Source organism: Rhodamnia argentea, chromosome 6 (genome assembly GCF_020921035.1).
Source record: "Rhodamnia argentea isolate NSW1041297 chromosome 6, ASM2092103v1, whole genome shotgun sequence".
In the NCBI taxonomy this organism is placed as follows: domain Eukaryota; kingdom Viridiplantae; phylum Streptophyta; class Magnoliopsida; order Myrtales; family Myrtaceae; genus Rhodamnia; species Rhodamnia argentea.
In genome coordinates this window covers 23,408,810-23,433,133 of record NC_063155.1, presented here as the reverse complement: position 1 = coordinate 23,433,133, position 24,324 = coordinate 23,408,810, and the positions used below count along the sequence as shown (strand labels likewise).

The 24,324-nt window shown below is 42.0% G+C and overlaps 3 protein-coding genes across 4 annotated transcripts; 2 read left to right on the top strand and 1 right to left on the bottom strand.

Annotated features, from left to right (window-relative positions):
* The first annotated feature begins 2,942 nt into the window (after nucleotides 1-2,942).
* LOC115753226 (glucan endo-1,3-beta-glucosidase 4) lies at nucleotides 2,943-8,601 on the top strand. Of its 2 annotated transcripts, none has more exons than XM_030691749.2 (5): nucleotides 2,943-3,168; nucleotides 5,471-5,594; nucleotides 6,285-7,532; nucleotides 7,952-7,979; nucleotides 8,097-8,601. In XM_030691749.2, exons 2-5 carry the CDS (start codon nucleotides 5,528-5,530, stop codon nucleotides 8,239-8,241), a joined length of 1,488 nt encoding a protein of 495 aa, XP_030547609.1. In that variant the 5' UTR covers nucleotides 2,943-3,168; nucleotides 5,471-5,527; the 3' UTR covers nucleotides 8,242-8,601. The 2 variants fall into 2 exon arrangements, with proteins under 2 accessions (XP_030547609.1, XP_030547608.1); XM_030691748.2 differs by lacking the exon at nucleotides 2,943-3,168 and adding an exon at nucleotides 3,210-3,611.
* Nucleotides 8,602-9,471: 870 nt separating this feature from the next.
* LOC115753246 (constitutive photomorphogenesis protein 10) lies at nucleotides 9,472-11,184 on the top strand. The gene is made up of 5 exons (XM_048281366.1): nucleotides 9,472-9,756; nucleotides 10,353-10,426; nucleotides 10,547-10,694; nucleotides 10,952-11,053; nucleotides 11,085-11,184. The coding sequence occupies exons 1-4, from the start codon at nucleotides 9,552-9,554 to the stop codon at nucleotides 11,047-11,049; spliced, it is 525 nt and encodes a 174-aa protein (XP_048137323.1). The 5' UTR covers nucleotides 9,472-9,551; the 3' UTR covers nucleotides 11,050-11,053; nucleotides 11,085-11,184.
* A 4,689-nt stretch (nucleotides 11,185-15,873) lies between these two features.
* On the bottom strand, nucleotides 15,874-17,346 carry LOC115753240 (F-box/kelch-repeat protein At2g44130-like). Its single transcript, XM_030691773.2, has one exon. The coding sequence runs from the start codon at nucleotides 17,157-17,159 to the stop codon at nucleotides 16,119-16,121; it is 1,041 nt and encodes a 346-aa protein (XP_030547633.1). The 5' UTR covers nucleotides 17,160-17,346; the 3' UTR covers nucleotides 15,874-16,118.
* Between the last annotated feature and the right edge of the window lie 6,978 nt (nucleotides 17,347-24,324).

Below are 24,324 nucleotides of genomic sequence, written 5' to 3'. Positions count from 1 at the left end.
AAATATGGGAAAATAGCATACTTACAAAAAATCAATCAAAACAAATTTTTGTTCTCTATCTCACAAACGTCACTTCTTATTATATTTCTCGATACGCGCTTCACATTGAGTTGAGGCAACAAAAGCAACTCTCTAATTGTTGTAATCGCATCTAATAGACGCACTTACTAGCATTTCTCTAAGCACGGCTTGGTCGAAATGCCGACATCATACGTGAAATTTTCAGACTTTCGGATCAAACCAATCGAAGTGCGTTTCCGATCGGTTAGAACAAAATAGACTTACTTTCAGCCATCCTCATGTAGTTAGCGATCGTTATTTTCGAAAGCTCTTTATCAGATTTTGATCAGTTGGATTAACTACCGATCTAATTTACAGTACGATCTTTTTGACCACCTTTATTCCTGATTCAATCCAAGCCGGACCGGGTTCAAACTGCTCAGTCGCCGGCGGACGATTCGGCCGAATCTCTAGCCCGGTTTCCAAACCACTGCCTTGGTCAAGGTTTTATAAGTGAGAAAGGGGCGATTGGGATGGGAATGGTTTTGTAATCCACTTAACTCAAACACTCTCAAAAGAGGAATCTTTTACATGTTGCCTGTCCTCCGAGGAAAAGAGTCCGAAAAGGTTGCTGCTTTTGACGTTTTGATGTGATTTCACATACTGACACACTCCCCTGCCTTTTCCTTGACTGTTAGCTTTTACCAGGGGAGAACATGGTGTCCGGCAAAACTTGAAACCTGAAAAATTGGACCCGGCGGGAATCGATCGGTTCTAGATCTGAGGGCAAGAAGAGTAGATTTTCGATTTCAAAAAATAGAGAACGTGTCCTTATGGATAAGTTTCGAGTGGGTGAAATTTAGAACCTACATATATGTCTTTGCGTCATCATGCGATATTTTATGGTGTCCGATGATGAGAATGTCATCCGGAACCACTTTATCATCGAGACTTTTACTTTGTTAATGTTTTATATTTTTCGTATGTCTAAATATGAGTTATGGTCAATAGATTTTAACAGCAGACGGTGGTCATTAAATGTAATTATTTATTGCAATCGTTCAACTAATAACACATGTGGAACTTGAAGAAATCTGGAACCAATCCTAGAATCTGTAACATGGTAGGTTTTAAATTCTTAGGTATACGGGTAGGCTCCGGATTCCAAAAAATAAGAAATCAGTATAGACGATTAAGTTATAGGTTTCGGGGCGAACATGTACGGAACCCGAAACCGCTTACCCCTAAGCTTTACAACCAAGCATTCCTTCATATGTTGTATAGATACGGCTCGTGCATACGCACCAAGATAGTTCCGAGTTTTACTCCGACTTGCAATGAAGATGGAATAACTCAAAATGAACGGCAATTACCAGTTACTACTCAAACCGAATGTTTCAACCACAGATGCGAATTTACCATGATAACGTTCGGGCAGTCGCTGATACCGGTCGCCCATAATACGAAAACACCGAACTCAAATTCCCGTGCTCTAGAGGTTGTTATCATCTCCATCGTTGATGAGTGAAAACCCCACCTACTAGTTATTTCCCGCCCTCGTAGTTGTAAAATGATGCACGTGATATGTTTGTCGTATCGACAGAGGGCAAAGGAGTGCATTTCATGTCGTGCGCGACCTTTTGCACTTTTGATTGCATGTGCATTTTCGCTGGACTGCACTTTTGTGGGCTACGAAGCAAACTTTGTTGCAGAATCGTCTCTGCGTTTTGTTCTTTACCCCGTGGCTTTTAATTATGTCAGCCGATGTGTGAATGAACCAATTTGCATAACCGCGTCAGACATTCATTTGGACACCCACGCTACCTTTCCATTTATTATATGTTGGAGCTGGCCGCCAAATAGGATTAATATCACAAAAAATTTTAAATTAGCACACTTATGATAAGTTTATCTCGAACTAATTTTTTTTACCACAAAAAATCTCAAGTCGGTGCACTTGTTGCAAATTTACTCAAACTAATTTTTTTGACCACTAAAAATTTCAAAATGGTACATTTGTGTCAAATTCACCATCTGTTAGTTTCAATTAAATTGAATTAATACCATGAGGAACCTCAAATAGTTATACATGTGACAAATGGAGGGTTAAAAACCTCAAATTGAAACATCCGTCAACCGCCATGTATCATTCAACTCAACAAATTGATGGTAAAAATCAATATAAACTAACAGAGGTTAAATTTAGTACATGTGTATTAGTTTGAAATTTTTAGAAGTTAAAAATTAGTTTGGGGTAAACTTATCGCAATTGTATCGGTGGTATTAACCATTCCCTTAATCCGGCATAAGTTGCATCGATAAATTACAAATAGTAGGACCTTTGACGGCATCCACTTTACACTTGCCAAGGATTGGAAAAATTTTCCACTCGGTTACGTGAGATTTTGTGGGATTAGTACCTATCGTTCTGAAAATTCAAGCTGTTAAATGAATGCTTGATTTAATATTTAATTATTTTATCAACTTCTGCAAACGATCCTCTTAAATCAATACTAAATTTCAATCAATGGTTAAAAACCTTTGAAGTATATACCAAGCACGGCATATCGCGCGGGATCGAAGCTTAATAATTAATCGATTGAGGTACCAAAGTCCTTTTCTTGAGCTTAAGAAGATCCGATTACAATAAATAATGAACCAATAAATGGTCAATATCAAATTCAGGCGACACACCTGCTCTGCTGCTACAATATTTTTTTCCCCTGTATTTGACAACTCCAGATATAACTGACATTGCCCCGGAAAGGAGGAGAGTCTTCTTGAAGTCATCCCGCGGACGACGAGATCTCCTGTAAAAACATGTCTTAAATCCTAGGAATAAATTTTAATTACAGCGACTGACTAAAGTTTCCAACTTTCCCTCACTGATAAGAGTGTTTATTACGGGCTAAAACCGTTTCCACACCTTTTCGACTCCTTCGAACCAAGGAGCTAATTAAGGACTGCCTTGGAGTGAGAAATCCCAAAAGCCCAATACACATTAGCATCCCTCCTGTAGAAGAATACTGTATTGGACGGCGATAATTCCAGCGAGCTCGAACCCAGAAGAACATTTGAGAAAGAGATACTGCAAAAAAGACAAAGTTGTAGCAAACTGGTTCTGCTTGGCTCTGCGGCGCTGGGGACAGAGAGAAGCTGCCATTACAGGTTTCTATCATCTCTCTGAGCTTCCGGGATCTGTTTATTATTAATTTTAACGTAGCACCCATTTCAAATCTTTGTCACAGGGTTGTAAAGCTTGTATTTTTAGTTGAAAAAGGCCACTTTATTTAGTAGAAAAACGATTGGCCGGTGGGGTATAGTCCGGAGGAGCGTTATTTTAAGATGGGGTTTTTTGTAGTGGGGACTGTGGGGAAAAGAGTGGTATTTTTGTCCACAGGCCATTTAGGTCTAGACTAGAAGAGTGTTCATCTGGGGTCTTCCGGTTTCTAGTTTCGGCATTGAGTGCTGCACTCTCAGATAGCGTTGGAAGCTGATGAAATCTTTGTGGATTCTGTTTGAGATTCATTATATTTGGCGTTCGGACTTTTGAAGAGGGATATATCTGTGTGGTTTCTTCTTTTGAGCTGGTTTTGTGCGCAAGAAACTGAGTAAGTTGTGCCATTTTCCCTCTTGATTTCTCAATCTCTGTATCTTTGGTGCTTCCCAATCTTTCAGTTTTGGGCGTTTATTTCTCTCCCGTGTTTAGTTTCTTCATCTGTCGTGTTCATCGTCCGGCTTTTGGAGGTTTCCCTAGAATGGTCTGCAGATCACGACTCGCACTCGAGCTGGTCGCTGATGCTTGTAAACTATGCTTGTGGAACAGACGAGAAGTTGCTTTACAGTTATGGCATTTGACATTTTAGACCTCCTGACTAAGGGTGGGTTTGGTTCGACATTTGGAAAGAGCTTTGGGGGAATGCAAATGCTGAAAGCTAATGCTGGGGCTTCTAGCATTGGGCTTTCAGCCTTCCCAAGAGGAATATTTGGCCAAATGCTCCTTCGAAATGCTTGCCAAACGGTTCAACATTTTTCAAAGGAGCATTCGGGGCCAAATGCTACTTCTAAATGTCGAACCAAACTCACCCTAAGAGCTTAGTCAGCTGGCCCTTCATAGTTCTGGCGCTATGTTGCTCATTTCTAAGCTTAGCTGCATTACAGTTAGAAAATATATTTCTGGGCTGTTTAATTTTTGTGCTGTCGGATCCTATCATAGACCTTGAAATTTCTCGCCCTTTCCGGCATACTTTGTGAATTTTGTGTTCGAACACAATGTGTTTTGCGAAGGAGGGATTCCTAATATGCTATAGAGTCAGACTAATCAGGGACCGCAAAGTCAATTAAAGTAGGTTAGTTACACCTAAAAGAATGGGCAAAACAAAAGGAATCCGACGAATTGGAAATCATCGGTGCCCGCATCTCTAGACTATAGTGAACTTATCAACTGAAAAGAAGTTATAACGAACTGCAACTATTGTCCCTAATTCCATTTCATGACATTCTTCTAGTTCCAGCTTCTAAACCATATATTGCAAAGTTTTACTTTTGTCTACATTTTGGCAACGTTGGATAATAGTCATACCAGATGTGCTTCAGTGATAACCCATTCTATTGGTTGAAAGCAGGCTGCTATTCCAAATAATTTAGCTCAATAATCCTAGCAGGTCATCTTGGTATGATTTCTGTTAAGGCGCTGAAGCTCTGAAAAAAGACATTTAAGATTTTTCTCTTTTCCTTTTGGAATTTTGGAGAAATGTTTCAGGTTGGTAGCTGCAAATGCAATGAATGATAGGAAAGGAAAAGGAAGATTATTGTAATGCATTCGTATTTAGAAATTTTATCTCGGCAAAGGCTTTTTGGTGCTTGGAGATTGGTCAATTTCATAGATATCATGTACCTAATGAAGGTATAGAGGTTCCCTTAATTGTTGTGAAGTAGGTTGTCAGTTTACTCAATGGTGTACAGTAAACTGTGGACTTGGATAGATGAAATAAACCTTTTAGCTTTTGGGGCACTGGGTGAGTTGTTTTACTATGAACCAAGACTTCATGATCAATGCAATTAAGATGGAGATGTTAGAATAGTTAAATATCCAACCACACATTCATCTAATTGCTTAATCTTTTAAAGCAATTAGCTGTGGTCCCACAAAATCCTTCATGGTATTAGATGTGGAGGTCCTAAGTGTTAGAACATTTAAATATTAATTCACACATTCATTTATCAGTTTAAGCTTTTAGAACAATTGGCCGTCCCACAAAATATTTGGTCGAGATAGATGAGCTGGGTGTCTATTGTACAGCTCTTTGGGGGGTTTATGCTCTTTTTGCTAGAAGTAGCTGACGTGGCATTTCTTTTATCATTTGTGCCTTCTGTTCTTGAATTCATCTCCATGTAATATTGACCCCTGGTTGAAATTTGAATGCAGTCTCTAACCATGCCTCGTGGAAAATTTTCATTGAATTTGCAGTTTAAGCTGCATCTAAAGGCGACGGAGTGGAAGGTTTCGTACCCCATACTTTTGAAGATGATGGGTGAAAAAGGACTGGGGAGAATTCTTCTGCTTCTAGTTTCATTCTTGCCCACTGCCTTGGGTAATCCAGAAACCCTCCTGGATTCTTTTTTAGTCCTACTAGCTCTAATTTGTCTGCTAAATCTTTTCTGCATTTAGTACCTGTGAAACGTCCTGCTTCGAAGGTTTATCTGGCCCTGAGGGGACAAACTAATCCAATCATGTAGAATTTCAGTCGTCATAGAGGGGATCCGATGGGCAAGTTTTGCATGGTTATACTTCCTAGTTGTGACCTATGAGCATAGTCATACAGTGTTAAGGTTTATACAATAGGATTGCATACTTAAGGTTTCATTGGCTTGATAATGCTTGAGAGTGTCATCAGTGGGTATAGATTCCCATTGAAGCTGACGATGGGGGCAGTTTTCCCTAATGAAAAAGATGTTTTGTTATGGTTGGTCATGATGATATTCTGCTTCACAATTCTATGTTCTGATTCAATCATGCGTTTTTTCCTTTTCTTTTCCGATATAGTTGAAAATGGATAAGCTCTTGACCTTCACTGTGGATTAAACAAGTATAATGACCTTATCTATTGGAATCTGGGGCAATCTGCAAATTCATGCGATTATATGCTTGACAATTTGCTGAGCCCCTTCAATCTCTATGATTTCGCAATCTCTCTTATTCATTCAACTTTGCTTGACATCACAAGCACATGAAGGCTGCATTTTCTTCTACTTCTGAACCATGTCTTGAACTGGTACATCAGGTGCATTTGTGGGAATAAACATCGGTACCGATGTCTCTAACCTGCCAGAAGCTTCAGATGTAGTAGCAGTCTTAAAATCCCATGAGATAACTCATGTGCGACTTTATGATGCCGATGCTCACATGTTAAAAGCCCTTGCTAACAGTGGGATTGATGTCATGGTTGGTGTCACGAACGAGGAAGTTTTAGGGATTGGGGAATCTCCAGCAGCAGCGGCGGCTTGGATTAACAAAAATGTTGCTGCTTACCTGCCTGCAACCAATATAACTGCAATTGCTGTTGGCAGCGAAGTTCTTACTTCAATACCTCATGCTGCTCCAGTTTTAGTTCCGGCAATGAATAACCTTCATAAAGCTCTGGTTGCCTCTAATCTCAATTTTATGGTTAAGGTCTCAACCCCACAATCAATGGATGTAATACCGAGGCCCTTCCCTCCCTCCACTGCGGCTTTCAACTCTTCATGGAACTCTACAATGTACCAGCTGCTTCAATTCCTGAAGAACACAAATTCTTCATACATGTTGAATGCTTATCCATATTATGGATATACTCAAGGAAACGGGATTTTCCCACTTGATTATGCTCTTTTTCGATCACTTCCTTCGGTGAAGCAGATTGTTGACCCAAATACTCTTTTTCACTACAACAGCATGTTTGATGCCATGGTCGATGCCACTTATTATTCTGTCGAGGCCATGAATTTTTCTGGGATCCCTGTTATGGTGACAGAAACTGGCTGGCCTTGGTTTGGTGGATCAAATGAACCTGATGCAACGGCGGGAAATGCCCAAACCTTCAACAACAACTTGATCAAGCGAGTGCTTAATGGCTCGGGTCCACCTAGTCAGCCAGATGTGCCAATCAACACATACATCTATGAGTTATATAACGAAGATAAGAGACTGGGACCCGTGTCAGAGAGAAATTGGGGTGTGTTTTTCACCAACGGGACTTCTGTGTATCCTCTCAGCTTGGGCACATCCAGTCAAGTCACGGGGAACTCTTCCGGGGTGTTCTGCATAGCGAAGCAGGATGCGGATCCCGACAAGTTGGAAGACGGGCTAAACTGGGCTTGTGGTCAAGGTCAGGCTAACTGCACGGCTATTCAGGCAGGACAGCCGTGTTACTTGCCCAATACTGTGGCGAGCCATGCTTCGTATGCCTACAATGACTATTATCAGAAGATGCAGAGTGTTGGTGGGACGTGCGATTTTCAGGGCACGGCTATGACAACTCCGGACAATCCCAGTGAGTTTTCTTCTTTTTTTCATGTTCATTCTTTTCTGCAGAGGACAACTGGAATTGTGCATACGAACTACCTGTCTTCGCCTTTTTTTATGATGCGCACGCATGTTTTCATGGACAGAGAGGGTTGCAGATGGGCAGTGAATCGTCACCATCAGTGATCTTAAAAGAAATTGATGTGTGGACGTGTTTTCTTTTCCTCATTAAAAAGTTGTATGTCATTAGGACTGATTCATAGACCACATTGCTAAAGCTTTGGGTAGTTTATGAGCTCTAAATATCCTGCTTCGCTAATATTGGCATTTATAAAGGGCTGTCTGAATATGCGCATCCTTCCTGCAATACTTAGAGAGGACGCTTTCCTCTCGTGTTTTCCTTCGACTGATTCCTGCGGTTGCTGACTTGGTGTGATGTAAATGCAGGTTATGGATCGTGTAAATTCACTGGGAGGTGAGAAAACTTTAGTATATCGTTGACAGATCTGTTCTGCTGCCATCATTCCATATCTCTTTAGTTGATGCTGCTTTTGTTCTGAATGTGTTCCCTATATGTGCATGCTTTTAACAGTTCAAACTCAAGCTCCAGCGTGATTACCCCGTCAGCATCTGCACCTTTCAGTCCTCAAGGTGGAGGTTCACCAACTTCAGCTTCACTAGTCTCCGAACTAAAATACGTGATTTGCGCGATCGCCGTTGCTCTAATGTCCATTTGACAAAGGGTTGCGGGCCTTAATTCGGCTAGAGCAGTCAATAGCGGGTTACTGGTAGATCTTGTTGGCTGTGATGAAATTGGTGGGAGATTCTTGAGCCTAGTGAGAAATTCTTGTTCATTCATCACTTCTCATTTTTTTGCTTGTGATTAGAGATTCTTCCGTTTAGTTCCTCTTGGTCTATTTTATGCCATTGTAACATTTGATTCTAGAATGTGTGGATAGAGCATGATTCTTTTGGAGGGGGGAGATGAGAATGGACCAATGTGACTGGCGATTGCCTTGCCTGCTTGCAATTTCCCTAAAATCAGCCACCAAATAAATTATCGTAGAGAAGTAAGATGGGTGGCCTTCAATTTTCCACTTAGTGTTGCAAAATGTATGATTCAATCTTTACATAAACAACTTTTATGAAACATCGATTTGGATAATTAGTTTTAATTGTAAGAGCATGGCTATCGATCGGCGAGGGAGACGGCTTGGGCAGAATAAAGCAACTAGATATGTGCATTGTACACCGAGTATGATGCCATTCAAAATAACACTCAAAAACATCACTCAAGTTGTTCGTTGATCATCGTACCACATGGAAAATTATCATATATTAGCCAACCAAGATCAAACCATTTTGAAAGTGTAGTTAATGAGGTTTTATTGCTTTCTTTCTAGCTTAGTTGAAACCTTTTAAGGTGAAACCCTTCCTTCACACATCCATTTTGAATCAGCGTGTATGTTTCGTGAAAAATGAATAATTTAGAAAATATTTTTGTAAAAATGATTGCACGGCGCTTTTATTACTTGTATTTATATATAATCGCTTTAGTGTATAAGGAAAATATTACATTCATTTTTGTGAAAAAAAAATTTATGCTATTATTTTAAAAAACATATATTTTTTTTAAAACAAAAAATTCGCGAAGCAAACGGAGCCTTAATTATGTGAACATTATTCACCAAATGTCTCGATGGAACATCATGTTGCATTGCACTATGATTCTTTTTTTTTTTTTGGTAAGGTGCATTGCACTATGATTCTTTTTCTCTCTTTGAATGATTAATTGGAATTAAAATTTAGCATTAGCATCCAATTAATAACAATCAGACTAAATTAGAATTAAATCCGGATGAATTTAGCATTAGCAATTTAGCAGGAGGTTTTAAATCAGGACCGGGTTCGAGTTCTAAGAATGACAATCGAACCGTTCCGGCCAATAATTCCGACTCTACGTGGCTCGGGCGCAGAAAGCCAAGCCGCGAAGAAAGGAGGGTAAAGCAAGAACCTTCGTCTGTTACTAGCTCGCAAGTCTGGGAAGATGAGGAGCTCTGGGATGATAGGGTCGTCCTCGGCGACGGCGTCGTCAGCGACAGCGTGGGCGTCGACAACCTCGGTGTCATCGTCGGGGAAGAGGATACAGAGGGAGATGGCGGAGCTGAACTTGGACCCACCTCCCTATTGCTCCGCTGGCCCAAAAGGCGACAATCTCTACCACTGGGTCTCCACCATCATGGGGCCTCCAGGTTCATCTCTCTCTCTCTCTCTCTCTCCTAAAGCGCCTAGGGTTTCCGTCTGGGAGTTACAAGTCTAGTTTGGATGTTAATTATGGCCCTTCCTTGCTCTGTGTAGCTCAGCTTTTAAACTAATAATTTGGGACATGTCGTGGGGAAGCATTGACTCCTCGAATGTGGCGATTCTGGGTTTTCTGGTGCTGAATCTGATGTTTCTTTAATGGTTCAGCTCAGCTTCTTTTGTTATCTATTGTCCTAGTAGATAATCTCTTAGTTGTTGGCAAACAATTTGGTTGATGAGCTGGGATTCATAGCTTTGCCTTGCCTTTTGAGGTTAACGACCTCTTGAATTCATTCCGTTGTGTCTGCAAAATCGTCGGGGTGTCTTCGGCAATTGCTGCCTGTCTTGTTTGACTGGTCTGCGGTTTTATGTCTTCGATGAACGGCATCCGTCATCTTGATTGATTGGTATTCGTGGGATCCTGCTATTGATTTCCTTGGTGATCTGCCATGTCCCGTTCTTCTGTAGTTTCGATGAATCAATTGGTTTGCAAGGTTCTTAGTTTTCTTGAGTGACCTGACGAGCATGCTCTTGGGCATGTTTCTAGGTACACCATACGGAGGCGGGATATTTTTCCTTGACATTACTTTTCCGGGTGATTATCCATTCAAACCTCCAAAGGTATGCGCTTTTGTTGATTATCTCCTTAAGTTTGTCGATTGGAATGTCAATTGTCTTTTGGAATTTGATTAAGTTGGAGTGGTTTGCATATATGTCTATTTAAGTCATGTGAGTTCACAGGTCGCATTCAAAACTCGAATTTACCATTGCAATGTTGATTCATCCGGCAATCTTGGATTGGACATCTTGAAGGATGGTTGGAGTCCGGCTCTTACAATTTCTAAAGTTCTTCTTGCCATCAGATCGATTTTCACGAATCCCGATCCCCGTATGCTTCTATTATTGCATTTTTTTTAGTCACTATGTCTTCAATATTTCTTACCTGCTAGGGAAGAGTGACTTTTTTAATTGGTCGTGGAACAAGAACAGATATATGGTTCTCACATATCGCTATTATTATATGCAATAAACTCAGAATGGGGTTGAAGGAATTTTGTTAGGAGCATCACCACTAGTTCTCTTTCATAGTATTTGTCCTCTAAATGAAATTGCATCATGCCTTGTTCGAATGCTCTCTTTTTTCAGATAATCTATTGGTTCCTGGCATTGCCCATCAGCACATGGTGGACCGGCCTAAACACGATCAATTGGCTGCTGAATGGACACTCCGATTTGCGAAGTGATGGAATTCATTAGATGGAAAGTGCAGACTACCTTGGTCTGCAACTCTTACCACAGATGACGGGGTTGGCAATATGGCATGACCTAAACAACCAATTTGATTTTGAGACCTGTAGAGATGAATATGATGCACGCCTCCTTGCTCCAGCATCAAGCCTTTTTCAGGTGAATTTGTGTATAATCAGTGGCAACTTGTATAATGAGTTTGTTTACTGTAAGTATTGGTGAACATGTTACAGCTGGGTTAACCTTCGGCAAATGCAGCCACTAAAATCTCAGCTGAATGATCTCTCTGCATGGAAAAATATCTGATGGAGGAGGATGAAGAAGAATGATCGCAAGCAAATAGAGCTGTAATGTTCATTTGTCTTTTCGCTTTTACCTTTTATATCCAAGATAATTGTATTTCGTTGAAAGTAGCTCTTCTTCCATCATTGCAAGCAATAGCCCGGCACATCTCGGAACAATGTACCCAGTCATGCTAATGCTGAAAGAGAAATCTATTTCTAGCAATTTAGCAACTTGACCTTCTCTTTTTCGGCTTATAAGTGATAGCATGTTGGTTTTTTGCGCCAATGATAATTTCTATAACTGGATCTATAGTGCTGTGTACCAATACATAGATCTAGTGTTCCCGTACCCATGCCCCTATGGTCTTAGCAAACCCTTCGGCACACCACTCACAAGGATTTTGGAGAGAGGAATTCGTAGAACTTCTATTACTGAGATGAATTTTCATTATTTGTGAGATGATACAAATGAGGAGAGGGGGTTTCTTATTTATAAATGAACCCATTCGATTACAATCGTAGATTGCCTATTAATCTAACGGTAAAGATTTAATCTTCCCATCTACCAATTACCCATATTAATTACAAGAGAACTCTAAAATAGTTTACATTTCCCATATACTTTCAAGAATATTCTAGCGTACTCCATAAACACTACTCCTTTAAAAATTTGAAGGGTCCTTCAAGGCTCGTCAGGTTATCTCGGCCCATCTTTCGGCCCATCTTGCCTAAAAAACCTCTGATCCTAACGTAAGAATTAATGATTCCCCTACTCTGTATGGTGAAAAGGCCGTATAATTTGTCACATATAGTTATTCCAAGATGAACCCAAACCACCACTGGGCTTATCAAATCCAGGTTTCTAGAAGCAAATGTGGGTATTTATATGGTGGGAAAATAAGTGCATGAACTTTAGTTCATGTCTAATATTGTTTCCAACTTTTAATTTGTTCAACGTGATCCTTAAATTTTTTTATACATGTTCAATTTAGTCCCTGAATTATATGAATATGTTCAATGTTATCCTTGATCTTGAATTAATGGAATTACAATATTGAACATTTTCATGTAGTTTATGAACTATATCAGACATGTACCAAAAGTACAGGGATCCCATTGCATATTAGGTTAAAGTTCAAGAATCACGTTGAACAAATTAAAAGTTTAAGGATCAAATTGCACGTCAAGATAAAATTTCAAAGACCGTTTGTGTCATTATCAGTTTTGCGTTCGAATCCAAAAATTTAAGGCCCTTGAACGGGGGAGGTGCACACACTTTCCTTCTCCGACAGATGTTGTGGAGGAGGATCGTAGATTTTGGGGACTTCCTGGTTTGATGATCGAAATTAAATGACGGGACCTCGTCGTCTGCTCGATGAAAACTATGAAATACAAAATCCGGACTCAAGTCATTTTCAATTGGCCATCCTTAGAAGTCACCAATTCTTCCGCGCCCATCAAATCTGGCGTTCCGGTCAAAACCTTGCCTCCCGACTTTGAATATGATCGTCGGCATTCTGGAAATTTAGCCCCTTGCTGGAAACGTTCACGGTTCAGGCACGTCGGAGACTTTTTACGGTCAAAAACCAATTTTTTTTCACTGAAAAGACTCCGTTTTCTTGACGTCCCGAAGGGGTTTTCAGCATTGGATGACCGTATAATCACTTTGACTTTAAAAAGCGTTTGCCCCTGTGACGGTTGACGGGATCAGTGACCTCTGTTGCATACATGGATTCAATGATAAGACCGGAACCATTTGTTCCTACATCGAATATTGGCCATCCGATCCGTAGATCCCACACTAGAGATGAGATCGTGTCGAGCCACTCGCGAGGCGATTCGGGCTCAACTCGATAATTACTCGACATCAACTCGTGTAATTCCCGAGTTGAGCCTGAGCTGCTCGAGTATCTTTTCGAGATATGCTCCATCTCCGGCTCGTCAAGACACTCATCTCAACAAGCCTATTAGAATGACCGATCTTCTACTATTTCTTCAGAAAATCTGAAAAACTGTATAAACAGTTAGGATTAGACGTACAACCACAATGAAATATATGGTAAATACGAGAAAGAAAAATCGATACACAAGGTTTATCCCTGTTCGCCCTTAAATTAAGGCTACATCTAGCAAAAAATTTCACTATAATTAACACCTCTCACCCATCTATTATAATTATCAATTACATGAGAAATAGGTTATGTATAACAACAGTAGCCATTCACAATGGGACTACCGTGCCTTCCCGTCGACGAGGAATATGAACTGCACCCCAACATAAACAAACATAAGAAAATTCAAAATTACACGGCATTCACACTCGTTGAACTCGAGCTCGACTTCACTCATAAATTGATCCTAACGGACTTGAATCGAATCGAGCCCGGAGACTCAATTTTCAAGATGAGTTGAACACGAGTGGGGAAGTGAATACTCGATCGAGCTCAAAAATCCATGAACCCGGCTCAGTTTGATCACGCTCCCTTGGTTCCTATAAACTGATATGCCATCGAGAGGGAGGGCGAAGATCGAATGTTCGATGAAAGATCATAGAAGGACCGAAATCTCAGCTCGTTTGTACATCTTTTCCTAGCTGGACAGGGTTTTAGCTAAAGAATCTGTCATGGAAACATTAGAGACAAACAACCTGCCGAATCTCGGTCGAATGTTTTATTACCTCGGGCATGTACATCCGAATAAGCCGTGGCATGTGCAAGAACCGAACATGCACCTCTTTGTCACTAGCAACTAAACTCCATGTGCGGCGGATGCAACCGAACAAAATCGAATTTTCTAGACGGCAAAGAGTTGAAATTCTTGAGGAGATGCCGAACATGTGTAGCGTTCCAAATTGAATGTCTGTTCTACCCTTTTATTTAGTGAAACGTGACGACGAATCTTCTCTTTAACTTGATTCTCAAGTTTACACGCACAGTCTTGTAGACCTTTTCGAGTTTAGTTGGCAAATTATTTCTCCCACGAGGATGAATTAGGTTTCGGATCTTTACACGGTCAAACCTTTTTTTACACTCCACTTTTTTTTTATGCCCTTTGTATAATTAGTCCTCCAATGCTGGATCTTGCATGAGGTTGAAGGAAGAATTGGTCGCTAGACGAAGGATTGCTCGTCGTGTCGCTGTACTGCACTTTCTGTCCCTGTGGCTTGTGAAGTGGTCTGAAGGGACTGTGATGATTTGACCGTGTCGTGAGGGATTTTGGGCTATGTGTCGCTCCATCACTAGTCGCTTCGTGTCTTTTAGGGAAGGAGAAATTATAAGATTTGTGGAGCGCAGGTCAAAAGTCTTTTGCGCCTCGAACCGAACTAACCCAAGTCAGTCATCAATTCTCAAATCACGTTTAGGTAAAATTAGTATGTGCAAAGCAAAAAGCATTATCATTTTCGCGTCGGCACGTCTCTCGATTCATATCGATTTCAATCACCCCATTTCTTTTTGTCCCGTCGAATTGGCTTTTAGTGGAGCGATTCAAACTTGGCGTCCAGAATAACACGAGATACATGAATCTCGATCTCATTATTTTATTTTATTTTTGTCGAAAATGAGAAACGCATACGCTTCTTTGGAAAATCACGTTGTACACAAAAGTAGGAGGGATATTTAAAATACTCTTTCTCCAATCCTTATCACGATACTCGTCTTACTATAGGATATTTTTTATCATCTAAACTTGCGTATGTCATCCATTAATTATACCCGCATGATTATCCAATTTTATTGTTTTCTCACCCACTTTAATAGCTCCTATTGCCCTATGGCATGTCAATGCCCCTTCTTTACAAAGAATTACAAAAAAAATTTTAAATCTATTGAAATTATGTCAATTCAGTTTTGAACTTTTTCTGTTGCTAATTCAGGCTTAGGCCTTTTACAATTGTGCTAATTCAATCTATTTGGTCGGCCAATGCTCACTTGCCAAATTTTTAATAATTTTTTTTTACCTTTTCTTTTCTTTTCTTTTTCTTTGGATTTGGGCCAACAGGAGGACGAGGACCTACGAGCTCTCACTGATCGCTAGCAAGGGTACCCTCGCCAGGGTCGACAGCCAGCAGCCTTCTGTCGGCCCAATCTCAAAGAAAAAAGATAAAAAACTTTATTGAAAAATCAAAAAGTATTAAAATATTGTAAAAAAATTACCATATCGGCGCCAAATGATTAAATGGATTAAATTAGCGCAATAAAATTAAGATTGAATTAGCAAAAATAAAATTTATAATTAAATTGATACAATTACAATAAATTTCTCATTTTCCCGACAAAACTATGATTTGGTTACTTCAAGTAGCATTTATAAGGCAAATACAAACCGCAGTCGTCCAAGTGTCCATCAAATCCCTATCATCCAAAATTCGTAATCCATCTCCCCTGACCCGATTTCGTTCCCCTAATAATGTGGCGCGGCACGACATTGTACCATCACCATGTCTCCCGTAACGTTTCACTTCTAATCAAAGAAATGTCATAGGGGGGGGGAGGGATGATGCAGTTTGCTTAATGCTTTTTTTCACCCTACAAGTCCTCACAACACATTTCTCTTCTCTTTTTTTCCGGACAAAATTGCTCGACTCAAGTATAATCATTTACATAGTACAATCCAGCAAAAGCAGCAGCAATACAACCGAAAGCAACTCTCCTCAGTCATATAATAGCCCTGATGATGCAAGTTCAAAGCAAAAAAACCAAACACTCCGAGCCAAATGACTCTACTGCCCTCGTCGCCGTACATACCCCCGAGCCGCTCGCGGCTCGGGTCAACTCAGTTGATCAAATCTCTACGCAGCAACCCGATTGGACGAACCCGCTGAACTCGTCCGGCACGTCGCTGACCCGCTCGAATTTACCACTCTGCCGGACCCTCCAGTAGAACCCCTGCGCCGCCCCCTGGTACTCCGAGCCGGTCACCAGGGTCATGTCCCCCACCGCCACACCGCTCGGCCCGACCCGGACCCTCGAGTCCGACTCGGCCCAGCTCACCAGCCTCCCGTCGCTCTCGAAACCACCAACGGAAGACCTCGGGCACCGGCCCGCCTCCCACACCCCCTCGACCAGCCTCCACCCGCCGCCGGCGTAGGCCTCGGCGCTTACCTCGAACTCCCCCTGGCTATCCGTGCCGTACCCGCTCACCACCCAGAACTCGCCGCCCACGACGATCCCCTCGCACTCGTCCCGCTCCCGAGTCATCTGAGGCAACTCGGTCCACTCGTCCCTCCACGCGTCGTAGGCCCACGCCGTCCTCAGCGCGTTCTTGTTCTCGTCGTGACCCCCCGCCACGTAGATCCGGCCCGCGTGCGACCCAATCGCAAAGAACGACCGCTTCGACGGCATCGGGGCGCACCGCCTCCACCGCCGCGACGCGAAGTCGTAGAGGAACACGTCCGTCACCGGGTCGTAGCTCGCCGGGTCCCAACCGCCCATGACGACCAGCTTCCCGCCCTCGAAGCCGGCGACCTGGCAGAACAGGGGGAGCCCGCCCGGGTACCCGGGGACCGGGTCCAGCCGCTCCCAGGTCCCGCCGATCGGGTCGAACACGGTGATGGCGTAGCTGGGGGAGTCGCTGGGCTTCGATCCGTCGGCCTCGGGCTGGGGCTGGGGCCTAGGGAGGGCCTGGACGAGGCAGGCGACCTTGCGGGTGTACCCGAAGTGCTGACGGTGGTGGTAGAACTCGCGGCTCTCAAGCAACTGGTGCCAGCAGCGGCAGACCCACGAGGCGACCCGGTGAGAGGCGTAGGGCAAGCGGGTCAAGCACTCGAGCCCGATCTCGCCGGGCAAGCCCGGAATCAGGTCGCTCAGCTCGAAGCTTTCCATTTTCGCTTTCTTCACAGTGCTTCAAGTTGAAGTGGAAGCTCTTTTGGTTTTTACCGGGGAAAAAAAAAGAAAAAAGAGGAAAGGTTTATCTTTTCGGTCCGCTTTTTCGGAAGCTGGGTTTTGGAGTGCGAACGAGCGTTGGGAACTTGCGAACGAGCAAATGAGCGGTTGTTCGAGGGCGCTTCGGGAGGGGCATGCCGTATTTGTACAAAGCAGTTGGGATAACGAGAGACTGGAGAGCAATCAGGAACTGACACGTGTGGGGTCGGACCGCGTCTGACGTGGCGGTCGAAGCCGAAGAATATCGCCAATTTAGAAGCTCTCCCGATTTATCGTTTTTTTTTAGGGTGAAATTTTGGGGTTATCATCATTACTGGGGTCCGGAAAGAAATGCCATGTTGGGAGGCACCAGCAAAGTGGTCGACGCTCCGAGTTGACCGGCGGTTAAAAGGGCCGTCTTCGTTGAGGATAAGGGCTCGCCGAGCCTGACGGGACGGGGACATCGGCACGTGACATGACATGTACGGTGGGGCCCCCACTTGCCATTTGCTACGCTGTGATCGAGCCGAGAGAGGGCACGTGTGCGCGACACTTGGCGGATAAGGGGGGTGGGGATGGGAGGTCCGGAGGTCATGCCGATTGCTGACGTGTGACCGGGATTCTATCGGCCTGGGGATGAGGACGGGGAGGGGGGGAAAGCTTTCATGGCGGTAAAATGGAAGGGGGAGTGCTGCCATCGCTTTTTGACCTCATCCCATCCCATCACGTCGATCCCGATTTTTGTTATTTAAACTTGAGATCAATCATGTGGAAGTGGAATTGGTGCCAAAATCTCTTAAGTACACTTCGGAATGGGAATTGCTGTTTACGAGGGCGGCCGTGGCCCTCAAAAAGTAGATTCCTCTTTAATTGGTCGTACGGTCCAAGTAAGAATTGTCTTTATTAAAAAGGGGTCTCGAACGAGTCCGATGTGGTCGACTCGACCATGCTGAAAGAGCCCCCCCGCCAAACTTGAAGAATGCCTGACAAAAAAAAAAAAAAAAACAGAAAATTGAAGCATGCAGAAGCTGACTTTGGTACATCATCGAAAGGCGCGCGACGAAAAATCTAAGATAGATTTGGACCTGTAGTGTGCATTTGAGACGGACCGGATGTACCATATCCCAACCGTACTCGGATCATTTGAAGAGTGTAAAATGCACGTGCAAAAGATACAATTGATTCGTGAAAGTGATATCATGATGGTTTGTACTGGAAGTTCTATGCTAGAATGAATCTACCTTTAAGAGCTCTGAATGTGAGGTTTGGCCTCCTGTGCACAAGCTAGTTGAGAGCGGCATTAGCTCTCCTAACGAGATCATAGCAGGCCGAAATCGGTTAGTGTGCCGAAATAGACTGTGTGTTCTCCCTCCATGTTTTTTTTTGTCCAAGCTACGCTAGGCATGGTATGGTCCAAAGCGAGGACGCTATTTGCATACTTTTTTTTGGAGCAACATGAGAAGGAAGACCGGCCTAGCGTTCTCGGCTTTTCAAGTGTCGCATTGGGCGATTCCACGGCGGAAATCTCCCAACCCGTGACACATGTGTATATGAGATGCTTTAACTCGTGTCGAATATAATCCGTGTAAAGGCTTGGATTACTAGAGCATTCAATATATGCAATAACCACCCGATGGAATTGTAATCATACATGAGCGATAGATTTAGTCGACGAGAGTAGAGTTTGATCGTTTATTAACACGATTACCGATAACTTAAAGGAAATCGATAACACAACGTGAAGTTATTGACGGGGAATCTTGAAGTTTCTCGATAAAATCATCGATATCGATGGCAAACAAATGACATGAAGATAACTACTGGCACGAAGATAACCGTTGATTGGTTATGTCATATATGTCCGTTGAGTAACTTCCGGGAACTACCGAAAGGAAGTTATTTGTTCTTTCAAATTTAGTAATCGCCATGTGTAATCACCATTTGTAAGGGTTAAATCCCCAAATGTACTCTTTGTAAGCCCCTTCAATCAATGACAAAACTCGACGTTCTTTATTTTTATCTTTACTTTCCATAATTTATCCTTTTCGCAACTTTACATTCATATATCTTTCAATTCCCGTACTTCGGACATTATTTTTACTTCGTCGTTAATTAAATTTTGACGTTGTATCTCTCTATCATTGCACTCTATCGCCAATTAAATTTCCACAAAGTGTTTCCACTTCGTCGTCGACTAAATTTTGATGAAGCATATACATTCCTTGCAATTCATTGAGATCCATGTCTGGAATTACCATAGAAATCGTCTCTTCTTAATAAAAATTGAAGAAACACGAAACACTTTTCGACGAAACAACGCTTATCGTTAGACCTATCAAAACGGGTCATATATAATTGCGAGTTATTATATAAATTAGTTGTATTTAATAAATAGGTTGTAAATGTTTACACATACTATGAGCTTTAAATGAATCATAAATGATTTTACAACTTACTTAGACTTAATTTACCTCTATGACTTCGTCTTCATTATTTCTTATCTCTCAATCGATCTCGCGTTCGCTCGCTCCACACTATCACCTCAATTTCGGTATTAGTTTTGGATTAAATATAAAAGTGTTTTAAGTATATAAGTCAAGTCATGTACGAGCCACTGTACTTACATTGCACTAAATGAGTTAAATAGATCATTTGGGTCGTACCATTTATGGCCGATCCAAACACAACTGCCCACCCATTTTATTCGAAGACTGCCCACCCGTTTGACGGGTGTACTTACTGCCGCTTTTAATTTAACGCGATAGTGACGTCACGCTCGTTAACACCGCCATTCTGCAATCCTTCTTTTACGGGGCGGGATGATACAAGTGGGGAGGCCAAATGGCTGCCCCAATCACGGCGCTCGATTGACGTAGCGATTGGGCATGGGCTTGGATCGTTCGTGACACTTGGTTGCGAGAACGATCCTCACAAATAGTCAACTCGTGCCGACTTTTCCACAATTATTACTTTATTTTTTTTAGCAGCATGCGCATTAATCTAGCCGGGGGCAAATGAGAATCGCCAAGGAGCGACGATCGCCATCAACATTTCGTAGCCAGAAAAGACGCTCAAAAAAAGCCTTCAATCACGAGACCCTTCGAGCCGCGGCCAAACAGCGACGAATTTCAAAGGGAATTGAATAAGTTCGCATGGCCTCTCTTGGAGGCGTAATGCGCCGACGATACATAAAATCGCAGGACGAACGATGGGACCGGCGATTAGTGGGTCGACCAGCCGAAATCGCCTTAACGGACGGGCGGATCAAATCGAACGAGCTCACTTCTTCTTCCTTCTCATTTTGTTCTCAAAACATCTCCCACTCCGCCCCCAAAAAAAAAAAAAAAAACAAAAACAAAAAGAACCATGTCCATAGTCAACTCCGCCGCCACGGTCGTGACTATCGATGATCTTATTATAAGCATTTTAGCTCTTGGGGGTTTAAAAAAGGGAGAAAAAGGAAAACTCACTCGGCTGTTAGTGCTTAGGCGGGGACACACACACACCCATCACGAAACGTAGTGGGGCCAATTGCGTTTTAATGTATTCGTAGTTATCTACATATTTACATACGTATTTAATTATTACATTTTTGAGTTTTTTTTTTAGTCAAATTCAATCGAGTTATATAAATGTATACTTATTTTCGAATTGTGTCCGGGTAGGGCATGCACATGCAATTTTATATACGCCGCCGGTTGTGTCAAGTGTCCGTTATAACGGGGCTTTGTCCGAACCGCGAAAAAGCTTCTAGAAGAAAATAATGGGGATGACGATACCATAGTAAATGTACAAAAAGAAAACAATCGAGAGAGAGCTTCTAGAAGGAGAATCCACTTATTGGGCTCCTTTATCGTTTTCCTTTCTCTTTTTCATTCGGGCCTTTTACAGCTAGAGATTCCCCCATGGGACCAAAGAGAGGCGCGCAAGCAACATGATTGTGCGTATACCCTTTTGGGCATGATTTTTTTCAAATTTCCTAATGAGTTAGTTCAAGAAAATGACACGAAATGACCCATCAATGTCGGTCTCATGTGCAATATTATCCCGAATTGTTTAATTCGTTTGATGTAATCCTTGAATTTTGATCCGCTATTTAATGTGATCCATGAACTTTTAGATATATTCCATCTAATTTATGGATTATGTTGAACATTTAGCAATAGTTTATAAATTGCATTGAACAAATCAATAGTTTATGAATGACATTACATTTTGGACCAAAAGTTAGGAGACCTTCCTTGTACAAATTTAAAAGTTTATTGGATGATGTTGCGCGTTAGACCGAAGTTTGAAAATTATTTATGTTGTTATCCCAAGCCGCTCATGTAAGAACACCTGCTCGATTTGGTCGCATCGATGTGGATGGTGATGAAATGCTGAGCAAATCAATATGAATGTCGATGCCGATGGTTCATCATTCTTCCCTTTGAGCCGAATCAAGGTACATCCATTCACCCCAAAAAAAAGAAAGGAAAACAAGGTCTTTAGAGCCATCTCGAAAATTATATTCACTATCATCGTTGCTCGAAAGCTCAATTAATTTCGAGAGATTTCTTCTCCTGGACTCACGAAGATGGATCCCACGGTGCCGTTTTTATGGTGGGTTTTGCCCCCGGAGTACTGAAAAAGCTTCCAGAAGAAAACAAATGGCGATGTGAACGTAAAAGCAAAAACACAAAAAGAAAACAACAGAGAGAGAGAGAGAGTGTGTGTTTCTAGAAGGTGAATCCAAGTGAGCATTCTTACTTGGGAAAAGTGCCAAAAATTTTTTAAACCTATCCTAAATCAATTGTGCTTGTGCCAATTCAATCTAAAACCTTTGAACTATGTCAAAATTTTTTTTTTTTTGTTCGAAGAACTATGTCAATTAAATTTTAAACCTTTTGATGATTTGTTAATGTAATCATTCCAGCCAATTTTGATCGAAAATTGCTAACATAAAAGCCGATTATCCTATATGGCACGACAATGTTTCGACAACCAACGATGACATGAACATATATTTTTTTATTACTTTTTGACTTTTTTTCTTTTCTTTCCTTTCTTTTATTTTCCCAACTGTGAGATGGCAACGTCACCGGCCACAAGCGAGGTCTAGGCAAGGGCCTCCACCCCTCGCTTGGATCTCGACGAGGGCCGTCACAGGCCCAAGTCGTAAAAGGAAAAAAAGAAAAAGAAAAATTTTAAAAATTAAAATTGTTCGTGTTAGCATTTATCGTGCCACGTAAGACTGCCGACATCAACGATCGGTGATTTTCGGCTAGAATTGGTAGTGCGGATCGCATTGACAAATCATCAAAAGATTTAAGACTCAATTAGTATAATCGAAAAGCTCGGGATCGAATTGTCACAAGCGAAGTAGTTCTAGGAATTTTATTTGGCACTATTCTCTTCTTCTCTTAGCTGAATTATGGTAATATCCATTTCGCAAGAGAGAAAAAAAAAGAAAAAAGAAAAAAAGAAAAAGAAAGAGTCTCTAGAGGCATCTAAATTTTCCAATACCGCTTGTGGTTAGACATGGCTAAAATGAACCGGGGCCCGGAACCAGCCCGTTGATCGGGTCCATGGTTCCGACTCGGTTATAAAAAAAAAAAGAGAGGAGGCCCGGGGAAAAAGAGCCGTTGGGCCTAGGAACCGGCGGTTCGAACCGGAACCAATGGTTCCGGACCGGGAACTGGAACTGACCACGTCTAGCTGTGGTCATCAATCGCACGAAAGAAATGAAAGGGATCAAGATTACGACAGGTTTCTTTTTTACGTGAACATACTCTTTTTCAAGATGGACACATTAATCATTAAGCGGCCTCGGCCCGGGCGAGATCAAGAGTGCAAAAAGGGAAATTGAAAAGCAAATGTAAAAGCAATCTCCGGTTCCTTGTCTTTTTTTTTTTTTTTTTTGGTTCATACACCCAAGTTGATCGAAAAAGGACGGATTAACATAGACTTGATTCATTCAAATGTGTCCCTACCATTTATGACCGACTTGGATGGGAATCCTTATCCCTCAGAACCAGTTTCTCCGCCGTGAATTTTGACAAAAAAATATTTAATGAATTTGCCTGAAATTTGACAATTCTTGTCCCTTTTTTTTCCGGATATTGAGATTGACGCATCTCGAGAAAATTCGTGTTTTTAGGAAGTTTTGTTTCGGTCCAGGGAGGGGAAGATTTGGATAAAGATCAGTGGAAGCTAGCACCTAAGAACTGATCATTCTTGTCTAATCAAAGAATGGTCCAGGGGAATTTTTTTTTTTATCCCTTTATCGTGAGCTCCTAGACGAGACTGGTCCAGGGAAAAATTCACACATTCTCGAGATCTACCGCTTGATTTGTTTGCTGCGATAGGACGACCAATCAAAGGAACGAGCTCCCTTTTTCCCAATTGCTTTTGTCCATGTTGATGGTGGATGCTCGCCATTCTTGTCTCTAGATTTCGCCTTACCTGTTGACCTGACAGCGCAAAGGTGGGTGGTGGGGGGGTTCAGGCCTTATCGGCAGCAAAAGGCGCTCGTGAAATATCGCCGTGATTTGGTTGGGGTAAAGGCTGAGCCGGTCGCCCACATGGTGCCCCTCTAACTTTGAGCAGACATGTTCTTTGGTGGTACTGGAACCACGCTAGAATTTGGTCGGCCATCGAAGTTAAAAGGACATGGCTAGAACATTACTTTGCTTACAATAGGACGTACATTAGGATTACATACATATCCCTAAGTTTCTAACTGACTTTTTATGCGAATGCTTGATCACGGAATAGATCTTTGCTCTCTTCCCGTGTTTGCATATCTCCATCGGGGAAAAAAGCGACCTAGTTTGCCATCGGAAACGCTCGGTGCTATAACTCAAACCGCAAGAAACAAGCACGCAAATTAACCACTTCAACCTGGCTTGTCTGTCCAATCCATAACAATTCGAATGAAAGCCCGATACCTGTCACCTACTCAGACAAGATTAAAAACTGTCGTTTCGTCGAATTGAATAAGATTCCCAAGAGTGCAGAAGGTTAGTGGGGATTGGAGACTGTAGAGATACTTACATAAGCGTGTGGTATGTAATATGGGGTCACGGTACAATTCATGCACGATGTATATACATGTACACGTGATAAAAATTATCAGAAACGTACA

Coding starts and splice junctions, on each gene's coding strand:
- LOC115753226 (XM_030691749.2), top strand. CDS start 5,528: ATGATGGGTGAAAAAGGACTGGGGAGAATTCTTCTGCTTCTAGTTTCA. Junction 7,533..7,951: donor GACAACTCCGGACAATCCCA/GTGAGTTTTCTT, acceptor ATGTAAATGCAG/GTTATGGATCGTGTAAATTC. Junction 7,980..8,096: donor TCGTGTAAATTCACTGGGAG/GTGAGAAAACTT, acceptor TGCTTTTAACAG/TTCAAACTCAAGCTCCAGCG.
- LOC115753246 (XM_048281366.1), top strand. CDS start 9,552: ATGAGGAGCTCTGGGATGATAGGGTCGTCCTCGGCGACGGCGTCGTCA. Junction 9,757..10,352: donor CACCATCATGGGGCCTCCAG/GTTCATCTCTCT, acceptor GCATGTTTCTAG/GTACACCATACGGAGGCGGG. Junction 10,427..10,546: donor ATCCATTCAAACCTCCAAAG/GTATGCGCTTTT, acceptor GTGAGTTCACAG/GTCGCATTCAAAACTCGAAT.
- LOC115753240 (XM_030691773.2), bottom strand. CDS start 17,159: ATGGAAAGCTTCGAGCTGAGCGACCTGATTCCGGGCTTGCCCGGCGAG.